Here is a 12,302-nt window from a genome sequence, read left to right as displayed (position 1 = left end):
TCCTATCTCTGAGCCGATATGGCATTTCCTTTCACAACTTTGTTGTTCAATATTACACCTGCAGTGGCAGTCTATGTTAATAAATACTACATGCTCTGAATACACAGATGGAAGCCAGGCTATTACAGTGTTAAATACTATATGGATCACATGACCACAGTGTAACCCACAAGTGTGCAGAGCATCTGTTTCTCTTCACTGACTCTAATGCGTTGAGTTATAGCTATAAGAAGACTCTCAGTATGGGTTTAGCAAGACATTTCCAAGGAAAGTTTAATGCACTGTTGTTTTGAACAGATTTAATCAGGCTTCAATTACCTATGACCCAGAAGAATTTATTTATTGAACTTGGCCATAGTGAACAATCAGGTAAATGGTCATTTATGTACAAAACCCCCCCCCCAAAACAACAAAAAAAATCTTTGGGTTTCTATCCAAACTCATGATTCAGTTTTTGCCTTTGACATAACAAGTGAATGCTACTTGTGTAAACACTGCATGCATGTTTGTGAAAAAAACTGAAATAATGGTTTAATCATGCTGCAACTTCTAAGGAAAAAAAAAACCTCACCATACCAAACTACATGTACAAACAAATCCTGACTTCATCTCACCTTCAGTGAGATTAGTTTACAAAAACACATGCCATTCCACACATGCTATTTCATAATCTTATATAATCATCAAGCCTCTTCCAACCATTCCAGATTAACACTGATCAATAACAGTTTGGGTAGTTTATGCCAATAACAGACTATTAAGTGGTCACAGCTTGAGGACAGGTGGCAACACCAGTCAAAGAGGGAGGTGGTTCACAATGTTTACAGTCTGGATGGTGATATGGCACGTAGAGGACCTTCAGAACAAGCCCAGTCACATTCTTACACCCCATACGCTGATTAAGGAGAGGATACCGAGAACAAGGAGAGGGTTTAGTGCCCAGCAGACAGGTACAGACACTCACCACTGTGTTTGGCACTGGAAACAGTGCATTCACGTACGCTCCCAGACAAAGAAGTCGACTCATTTCTGCCCGCTCACAAAGCCCATGACTCACCTTTTAACAATAAGGTTAATACATGACGAAAACTGAAGACATTTTGCTCTTAGGAATATTGTGATTATGTAACTTTCACCCACAAACCATTTGCTTGTATCTCTTTGTATATCACGTACGGATATCTACCTTGGGCTGCTCTGTCTGCTAAGTGTAATCAACTTCACAAAATAAATCAAAAGTTTGCCCTGGCAGGCACTGACAGGTATGGGAAAGGATGGCATACATTCAACCAGTGAAAATGATCCTTGTTTAAACAGGCTGATGTCCTCAGGATGATCAGAATCAGTATTTCTTAACATGCCCATCTATAAATGGATTTTAATGTGCTGAAATCTTATTCATCAGGACAGGGCAAGGGGTGATTAAAATACTTAAACACTGTTATTACTGTGATAAGATGATAGTAGTGGAAACGTAGCCTGGTCTATAACAATGTGGTGAAAATGTCGATCTAAAGGAGTGCTTCATTGGAGAAGCTAAAAAGGCAACTGAATGTTGTATCTATTGATCGCCCACTCTCGCAGTCCACAGGTACATCCTACAACTGGTATTCACAGCACTAACTCCATCACAGGCTGGCTTGATCACTGTGGCCAGAAATCTCAGGGAACATAGTTGGCCTTGTTTCCATGAGTTGACCAGGGTCCCTCTCAGCGACGGTCAGATTGCAGGTATCATTGTGTAAATATCACCCCCCTAAAATATCTCACATAGTTTAAAGTGTGGAAAGATGCAGTTCATAGCTTTAAACATATGTGAGGAAGCAAAAAATGCTACCCTCTCTTGCCTTGACTGAAGAAACTTGTTTTTCTTTTCATCAACCTTGTATACACTGATTCATCTGTGTATACCTTGGCTATTTACACATCTCAAGAGTGTTAACACAGTCTATTGTACGATGGATTGTGTTTGCAATGCTGAGTTAAGATAACAAGGAGACAAGAGAGAGAGAGAGAGAGAGAGAGAGAGAGAGAGAGAAATGACTACTGACTTGTATTCAGGTATATATAAGGCTTATTGTACTGCAGTAAAAGCTTATAAAGTAATAAATTACTCTGTAACACAGCACTAAAAAGCTCAGTGTGACTAGACTAAACATCTCCCCAGAGTGTAACACAGCACTGCAAGAAATCTGAGAAAGTAGGAACTTCTCATCGTTGTTGAAAGAGACCACTAAATAAAACAAGAGGCAAGAAAAAAAACGAGAGGTATGAAATTCATTTCATACTGAGAGAAATTTTGTTTTTCTGTAATGAAAATGCATATCACATTTCCAGTAACATAAAGGACTGTACTGGTTTAAAGCTACCGCTGCGGATAAGGAGCCTTTAGGCAAAGTACACCCTCAAGTGATATATTTGACTGCAAGCCTATATTAGACATGCACTACATTTGTTTGCCAAGGCTGTGGTATAACACAAGCTATCCGGCTGTGATATTCCTATAATAACTATTTCATTAAATGTCAATTTTAAGTGACAACAGCAGCTCTTTGCCCTCCATATTAAGCCTATTTGTATACTTTCTGTCTGTAATTCTTGACAGATGAAACATGCTCATTTTGGGATGATTAGATCGTTCTGTCAACTCTGACATATGTCCAATTTCCTCCAAAGATCCATTCCTTGGTTAGCATCTCTGGGGTCTTGCAGATATAACATCTTTTATGGTTTTAATAATCCTAATCAAATCCAGTAACTGCCAGTCCTTAAATATGTGCCCCAAATGTTTGTTGCTTGAGAGCTGCTGAAAGGATTTAAAAATGGAGAGTTAATCAAATATTCAACCATTTCTACAAAATGAGTTGCGTTGTCTTTCTCTGGAAGGAAACATGCTATATGCTTCAAAATAAACACAAATAATGGCAGACAGCCAAATATGTAGTTCAAATTAAATAATTTTCTCTCATGTTTTGCATCACAGATATATGGCTTAGTGCTTTCCAGTTACAAGTAGTATTTATAATTCGACAAGCCTATTAATAACAGTACACTGACTTGGAATTTAAGAGGCCACTGATTCAAAAACACTGGCCTTGTTTTATTTATCTCAGGCTCTGTCTTGAAGTCCAAATGTTTACATCTTGAAATCATTCACTGAAAGGGTTTTGTGGAATGACTAGTCAATAAGAATTACTTTATCTATGAGTGCTTCAAAAAACTTAATAGTCCAATGGGTGCTGATTTTTTAGATTTCTAAGCTTCACAAGAGTGACCTCACAAACTAGTTAATATAAAATGATACAAACAAGGCTGTATGTAATTACAAATAGTAAGCAGTAAAGTTAACATCTGTGACTTTTCACACAATGTTGTTCATATCATTTAAAAAACAAAAAAATTACATGTGTTCATGTGATTTCATACTTAAACTTGTGAGACCAGGCTGGCCCCTGGTGTTTAGACAGTCTAAAATTCTTTGGCAATCTTATGACACTTATAATGAGTGTTTTGGTTTGCTTTTGATTCTTTGGGGGAGAATGGAAACTTGGACTTTTTTTTTTTTCGGGAAGACTGATTTGAGGTGTAGACAGAATCTGGTTACCTACATCCATACAAAAACACATTAAGATGTGAAACAAGAAAAAAAATATATTATTCGAAGGTCAGCTTTGGGTACCAGATTCTATCCATCATGGCACTCCCTGTTCTTTAAAAAACCTTGGCTGAACTAACCACTGTCAGAATAAAGGAGAGCCAAAGAGTGAAAATCATCTATTTAAATCCTCATGTAAAGGTGTTTGCATCACCTTTTCACCTAGTGGCCAACAAACAAGTATTTCACTGCAACGTAGTGATCCTATAATTAAGGTACTGTCAACAAACTAATTAAATTTATTAGTTATTTATGCACTTACCTCCTTCAAGGAAAATGAAGAAACACACACAAACACACACACACACACACACACACACACACACACAAACACACACACACACACATGCAAAGTTATCAAAGAAGAGGAATGCTTTTATTTAGTACAAATACTCACTATTGCCAAAATATTTACTGAAATAGGCCAAAAGTCTTTCAAAGGGATTGCTGGAAAAATGTTTTTTTTAGTCAACTACTGGTCATTCCTCCTCAAGGACTAATTACATTCTGACAGCACACTGGCCAGAATCTTCCCTCTGAGTAATCTCAGAATAAAGGAGAAGACTTGTCATTTGCTTTGGCAGACAGCTCTCTCAATGAGGTGAGACGTGATTCGTCCGTGGGACAGCTGATAGAGTTTAGCCCTCCAGGCGACAGGAAAGAAGTGTGGGATTGACCAGTTATCATAAGTTAATGATGATAAAGAGAACCAAAGACAACAGAAGGATATCTCTTCAGTCAAGGACCTCATTGACTTATGTCAGTATAAAGCAAAAGTTTAAACTTAAGTTTATAAAAGCGACATATTTAGTCATAGTTCATTTATCTGGCTGTTTATGTAATCATTTTTATGTAGAAACAATTGAGTAGCTCTGTGGTACTACTAATTCACAACAGAAGCTAGCCCATTACCTAGGTTGTTGACCTTTTAACTCTCAGTGGCATGAGAAAACCATCAAAGAGCTGACAAAGAGGCTCCACTCATTTTGTGGATAATGCAGAGAACCAGTGAGAAAGAGCAGACAACCCACTCGCCTCAGTGGAAAAAATATAGGATTAACCGAAAAACCATAGCCCATTAAGAAGCGTGCAAACGCAAACACGTCAGAGGGACCTAAGAGTTCTATGATGTCTCTTGGTAAATGCCTCTGCTTCACTGTCATAACACAAGCTCTAAGCCCTAACACTGTCCTCACATTTGACCATATTTTATCCCATTTTTTAACAGGCTGTGACACAGCTCATCAAGAAATGAAACACTTATATCACTGCCTTAAGCAACAAATCAAGTGGCAAGCCAGTATTTCTGCAATATCCTGGAGCATACTGTCAGAATGAACTTTTTGGACCAACAGCTTAGTAATGACAGTCATCACAGGTTACTAAAAAATATCATTATCAAATAAATGGCATGTCATATGGATATGATTTCCTTTAGGGTTGTCGGTTTCTCACTTTAAATTGTATGTAATGAATGTATAAGGTATTTGGCTATACACTGGCTTTTCATTTAATTGAAAATATTACTGTCCATGGACAAAATTTCATGAAAGCATATGTACCATCTGTTACTGCATCCCATTATAATGTTGTGTAAAAACAAATAATCTAAAAATAGTCTAACTCGATCAATCAATACATTCATCAATTAAAGTGGTCTCATTAAAAAAGGGAGAGAGACAAAAATGACGGAAGCCTCCCACCATTCCATGGGCACAAGTTGAATCAGGCTTATCACAAAAATCCATCAGTCTACAGCTAATGCTGGTAAACCTCAAATTCAACCCTTGAAGCTGTTGGGAAATGTTTTTGACTTTGTTCCATGTTCTTGACTAGCCTGCTGGCTCGCTGATCTTTAATCTGTTTCTGGTTCTGCCTGAGCCAACTTTTCAAAATCACTCAGCCAGTGCTGTTAGCCTTGTGGGGGGAGTAAACACTGCCTTGAATGACTTGTAATGCAGAATGCCCTTGTCCTTCACTGGATATTTGTTCACTTCCCTGAGATTGGAAAAGATAGAGATAACACTGAGGCAAGTAATGCAATAAATACCTTTCTGTTGAGTGGCCTTCAGATTAAACCCAGTCCTTCTCTCCATTTTGTTTGAGTATTTGAAACTAGTATTTCGTATCAGGATTAGGGTTTTTTATTTTTTTTTGTGCTTGAGACAAACCTTTGAATCATCTATGTCTTGACTCACTTTCACAGTCATAAGTCTGAGTGAGGGAGACAAGTGTGATACGAGAGTGCAATATAAATGATGAGGTTTTTGCTTAAAATGTAACAAAAACAGTGAAAAAAACCCCAAAAAACCCTGTGCTCAAAGTAGAAACAAATTTATCAGACATTTGACAATTTGCCAAGATACTTCATGGAGGTTTCTGAATATGCAGCATTTAGAAATTCTGAGGATTTCCTGTTACACAACGGATAGCCCCATGTCTGTTAGATATTCATACTGCAGACGATTCCATGGAAGCCATTGCTCAACTTTGAAGAATTCCACTGACTGGTCTGACGGGTGTGGATGACAGCATTTTCAGTAACATACATCAAGTGGTTGCCTAATGATCAGGTTTTCACTAATACGAAACATCTGTACTCTCTACTCTTTGAGGGAAACCAATCGTCAAACATTGCTTAATATTTCCGCTTCACCCACAAAAAGTAAAAAAAGCAAGCCACAGTGCTCTGCAAGAGTGGATGTGGGGTAAAATGATTGATTCTTTGATTCATGATTTGCATTTGTTACTTCTAATTTGAGGTCTGAACGCTATGTGAGAAAAACCAAACATGCAAAGACGGATTCTTTCACTTAATTTGGCAAATACTTGTATCTCTCATTTGACCAGTGTACATTTTGTCTCCTTTTAATTTGGTTAGAATTCATTTTCAAATTATCATGAAAAACAGACCTTTGTTGTAGGCTACCCGTCCAAAGCTAATATTAAACCGTACGAGAGCAATTGTTTGGTAAAAACATTGTAGCGCAGAGGAGAGTGAGAGGCAAAAAACATAAATTCACTAATCAGCCTGCAATGCTGAAATAATTTTGCTTTTACGCAAAGCAAAACAAACCTTTTCTTTTACTGGAACATATTTCTCTCTTTATGTCTCAATTCTCTCCCTCTGTATGTGTGAAGAGAGCAGACTTACATAACACAAAATGAACAGTGCAACAGAGACTCAAATATCTCTGCTTGGATCCAAGGGAACAAACAATAAATTTGGAACAAATACAAAGAAACCAAAGCTTCCCTGTTCTTTAGTCTCAATCAGTACAAACACCACCCATCCAACAACAAAACTGGGGAGTAAAGAAGGGCAATGTGGCCCCCTGAAAAGAGCAATCAGTGCACAGCTTCTCACTAACTTATGGTTGGAAGGAGAGATCAAATGAATGAGTGCGCAAACAGACAGCTTAGGCTTTGCACAAGCGGATGATATCATGGCATGTGACATCTATTTTCTGGACCAAAACAAGCTTTTAAATGTTGCAAGACTTGCAAGAGGAATGCCAGTATCTAAGGGCAAAAATCAATAACAATAAAGCTCTTGACCTTGAAATAGTTCTGCTGTTGGAATCTATTGGTCAAGTGGGGAAATTCTGTTGTTTGAGAGAGGATTTGGTTTATCAAGAGTTAAGATTTCTACACACATTCAGCTCTAAAAGTATTCATACTACATCTTAAATAGATCAATATGCTACTTTAACTTGATGGAAAAATACAGAAATCCTTTTTTGGACAAAAAAAACAAGAGGAGGGCTAATATGAACAAATATTTGGCTCCTGTGTCCCAACATTTGTTTGTGTTTGGACAGATTATTCAAATACTTTCACTGAAGATAAATACATGGTTACAGATAGATGAACTACACGTGCGAGGACGTGGTTGTTTCTCTTCAGAGACAGGAAAGAAATGTCTGTGATATCCAAGGAACTGCAAGTGACGGCCTTCGAATTTGTGCAGTTAATGACCTCCCCTCTGGAATGCTCTGGCTTTGAAGAAGCACAGAGAGAAGGTAGAGGGGTAAAAAAACAGTTTGAAACCACCAGAAAAAAAAATTGGAGGAATAACACCGCAACAATTACACATGCTAAATATCAATTATGTGTGACTGCTCCAGTGCTGGACATGCTTGAGCTACCTCAGTGTAGAAAATCAGTCTGTGACAATGTTTGTCTGAGAAACTCTACCACAGATCCTTCTGACTAACTAAAGGCATTTCCTAATGCTGCAATGCTCCAGCTATGAGTTCTCAAGTTTAATAAGAAGAATATTAAGCAATTTTATATGTTACAATTCATTTGGGAGACAGGCTTGTAAACAGTCACATGCAGTAATACCTACAATCATTGCACAATTCTCATAAAGAGGACTCTGCCCTAAACACCAAACCTCAGTAAACTGTAACCACACATAATTAATCTTCACGTTACTTTAAGCAGACATTAAATGGAGTCAAATGCAAATGCAAGAGTCAAAGTGTTCTCTCCTGACAAGCCAGCTCTAGTGCAGCAAACAGAAGGATCAAATGCTCACAAATCTGCACATATGCATTCATTTCTTCATCAGACAGACGGGGTTCAAAGTCAGGCCATGGCCCACAGCCCTATAATTCATTCTCAGTCCCATGCAATAACTGATTCTACTGCTTATGAAGCATTGAGGGACGAATCTGGATCACCTCCTCAAGAAACTGTTGTTTCACGGAGTCACTATACTTCTGAGCAAAGACTGCACAAAACCTGGTCTACCCCTAAACCTATCTCTTTGCTTAATTCAGGCTCTTATGTCATCCCTTTATGTATATTCACCCCAAATCTCTTTTCAAGCAAATCTAGGCTTTGAACATCTTTTGTTTTAGAAACACCAACTAGCCAGAAGGACTCCTGGCAAAGGGCAACATCTGCACTCTGCATCATTTAGGTTTTGGACCATAAATTGTAAGACACTGGCTTAGACTGAAGCATCTATTCTTGTGACCTCAGACCAATGACACAGTCATAACTCACAAAAAGATTTGGAAAAAAAATAGATTAAAACTTCAATAGCCACCCAGAGCTGTAATCTAAACCATGCCATTGTGTCATTGTTCATGGAGCTGTCCAACTGCTTAAACTATGAGAGGTGTGGTTGCTTGCGACAACGGGCTGTGCTTCGTTTGAGCTCAAATCAAACAGGAATAATTTGGTTTCAGTGAAGTTGTTGGTCTTTGGTTTCTGTAATATTATGACTGTATGCCCAGTGATAACAGTGAGGATATGTGAAAGCCTATATACTAATATACTATATACTAAGCATGCACTGGGGACTCCAGCCAAAGGGTCAGTTTTTCTGGCATAACACATTTCCCTTGTGCTTTTAGAAGAACAAATTTTGTGTCATTTATTTGGCAAAAGGTTCAAAGTATTCCGTTTCAACATGGGCCCGAATAAAGAACTTGAAGTCATTCATGTGCTAACTTACAACATGCAGGTGGACTGATGTGAGAAAGAGAGACTCATGAGGGACCCTGGGAGAGAGAGAGAGAGAGAGAGAGAGAGAGAGAGAGAGAAGGAGAAGGACAGAGTGACAAACACAAATGGGAAGGATAGAGGAGGAGTCCATGACTTGACACTATTTTCTTCTTACACACATCTCGCTGTTCCTACTGCAACGCAAGGCAAGAATTTAACCACTTCCTTGCCTGGCTACCAAGGAGAATAGTAATAGAATTAAGCAGAGCATGCTTAAGTCTTGCCTCTGACATGAAGCTGTTACATCCTCAGACTATGAGACAAACTTAAGTCCCTGCCTTAATACTCAATACTCAATAATAACTGTACTACATCTGAAATCCATCTAGGGAAGCAACACCAGGTTTACTTAACATGCAGCTCCCAAAACCACAAACACAGGGGACACAAAGGTATAGGAATACTGATTAACAGACTACAAGACTGTTCCAGATTGATATCCGTTACTATTGCAAATAATAATATTTAGGTTTGTAAAAAACCATCTGACATGAATGTGCACAAATGACGCGTATGGTTGAATTATTTCTGTATGTAGGCTGCTATATCTCTGATGAATGTCTCTCACAGACATTCATCTGCTATATCTCTGATGAATGTCTCTCACTGTCCGTGTGTGTCCGCGCGCGTTATGGCAGCACTCCATGCCGTCTGTGCCTCAGTGTGCGGCTTAATTATCAGGTATACACATTTACTGCACAGGGTGATGTCGAGTTAAGTTCTCCGGTAAGCCCTTTTAGCAGCGCCCTCAAGATTGACAGTTTCCAGCACCCCATAAGTAAAGGGCTTTCGGCAGGAAACTCATCTTTTTACTGTGTGTCTCTGTGCAAACTGACCTGTAAACTAACGTAATGAATTCAAAAGGCATGTCATCAAACATATAGCTCAGCAAGTCTGGCTTAGGAACGCTGCATAAAAACGATTTCTTCCCACATCGACATTAGATTACTTCATGATTCCAACAATACAAGGGAAAAAACACGTCAGACCCATCTGACAAGACACAGCCTAAGCAAAGCGCGTCTGCATGCGAAAAAATAACTTCATTTTAGCCAGAAAGCATGAACTTGCTTACCGGTAGCACGCAGTGACCTCCCCCGTGGATTTCACACATGGATATTTGGTCGTGGAAATTTTGTTTTCTGAACACGTTTCTCTGAAATACAACAAATATTCACCAAACGTTCACCCGCATCTCTAGAAACTAAACCAACTTTTTTTTCTTTTTTTTTTTTTTTTAAATGAGTTTTGGAAGTGATGTAGAGTCTTGTGGTAGGGTCCGTGATGAGATCATGGAGAACGTGCTCTCTGCGCAGTTACTTTACCTGTCTGCATCTTCCTTCTCCTCTCGGAAAGTCCAAAGAAACCCATGTGCAAAAAACGTAAACATCAAAACAACTCTGAGAATACATCCCTTGCCAACGTAATTCATTTCCTCTGATGCTTCTTAACGTTTTCTCAACACCTGTGGACAGGGGAACAGCCAAATTGCGCAGATTACGATGGTACCCGAAATTGGGAGACAATTGATTGGCTACCTCCCGCAAAGTCTTGCGTAGTCATTCAGTTTTCCTTGAGCTATCTATCCGGCTCCTCCTACTGTCAATCCATGTCTGTAAATAAGTAACTAAAAATCTTGAGTTTATACATGTATATTAATAATTTAACAACTTCCGTACTTGAAAATTCCAAAGATATTTACCCTCTGAATCGTTATTTAGCCTACTGTAAGGAATACGACCACCCCTCACAGATGCATGATTGTAATGATTTTTTTTTTTAATGAAATCTGACTTGTCCCACTACAACAGAACGTCGATATTTCAGATTGGAGAGTGTATTTAATTTAGCAAAGTTCATTGTCTTGCCTTAGTTAATAGTATGGTATCACGAACGGGATGGATGTCTTTCTGATTAATCATTACCTTCTGTACGTGTTTAAATGTCTAAAGCCAAAGCCACTATGAAAGACACGTGAAATTGGCAGCGTTACCCGTTTCACTCAGTTAATTTTCCGTGTTTGACACAGCCTTAACACCGCACTCATACCGCTGAACAACATGATAGCCTAATTGACATTCTCCAGAAATAGTCGACACAGGTCCTTAAACCTTGACCTTCAAGTTCTTCATCTGAAGTTGTTAATGGTAACCAAATGACCAGTGGACCCTTAGGGGCAAAGGTGGGATTCTCGTGAAAGGCTACACTCCTTTATCTTGCCTCCCAGTCTCCACGATTCTTTCGCAATGCTGAACTGTATCAGTACTGGTTGTGGCATATTTAAAATTTAGCTTTTCCCCCACCAACCGCAGTTAAATGGGCTAAATTTTTTTAGGACAACTTTCATTCGTGTAGCGCTCTAACTGACTTATCTGAAGTGATGCTGGAGGGTAGTCACGTCACAGGAAACATGTCTTTGCCGCCATCTTGTGACTCAAATTGAACAAGGCACAGAAAGCGTGGATACTGTTAACTCACTCACTCACTATCTAAGCCGCTTATCCTAATTAGGGTCGCGGGGGGTGCTGGAGCCCATCCCACCGCTCATAGGGCGAAAGGCGGCGACATACCCTGGACAGGGCGCCAGTCCATCGCAGAGCAGACACACATACAAACACACTCACACAACACACACATTCATACCTAGGTAATTGTATGTCATCGGACTGTGGGAGAAAACCGGAGCTCGCAGACACGGGGAGAACATGCAAACTCCACACAGAATCGACAGAATCGAACCCGAGACCTTCTTGCTGTGAGGCGACAGCTGTGAGGCTGCAGCTACCCACTGCGCCGCCCAATACTGTTAACATACACTATAATTAATCAGTTAATCAAAAAAGAAAAAAAGAAACGGTTCCCGAAGATAAACACTACTGGTGCAAACTTTATGTTGTCTGTTATTTTATTCAAAGTAACATAAAAAAGTTCGTATGATTCTGGGCCAAAACAACAGCTGCTAAAACTCGCGGTTTCTTGAAGCTGTTTACATGAGCCAATATGGTCAACGTGTTTTGGCTTGAGGTGAGGTATCTCATTGATTATAATCGTGTTAATTAACATTAGATCTAAACAAGTCACGCAACGTTTTTTGTCTCCATTTTTGTCAACTTATGTTTTTGCTTCA

General features: G+C 39.1%; 1 protein-coding gene across 1 annotated transcript in view; it reads right to left on the bottom strand.

Moving 5' to 3' along the window:
• ccbe1 (collagen and calcium binding EGF domains 1) overlaps nucleotides 1-10,607 on the bottom strand; it is a 35,918-nt gene extending 25,311 nt beyond the window's left edge. Inside the window, exons 1-2 of the mRNA XM_030767951.1 lie at nucleotides 10,501-10,607; nucleotides 10,251-10,331 (exon numbers count right to left, since the gene is read on the bottom strand). Coding sequence (XP_030623811.1) covers nucleotides 10,251-10,331; nucleotides 10,501-10,607 — 188 coding nt within the window. The remainder of the gene's footprint in view (nucleotides 1-10,250; nucleotides 10,332-10,500) is intronic.
• Between the last annotated feature and the right edge of the window lie 1,695 nt (nucleotides 10,608-12,302).

The sequence above is a fragment of the Chanos chanos genome, chromosome 3 (assembly GCF_902362185.1).
Source record: "Chanos chanos chromosome 3, fChaCha1.1, whole genome shotgun sequence".
Taxonomy (NCBI): domain Eukaryota; kingdom Metazoa; phylum Chordata; class Actinopteri; order Gonorynchiformes; family Chanidae; genus Chanos; species Chanos chanos.
Note: the sequence above shows the minus strand (reverse complement) of the source record. Positions and strands in the feature narration are given on the sequence as shown.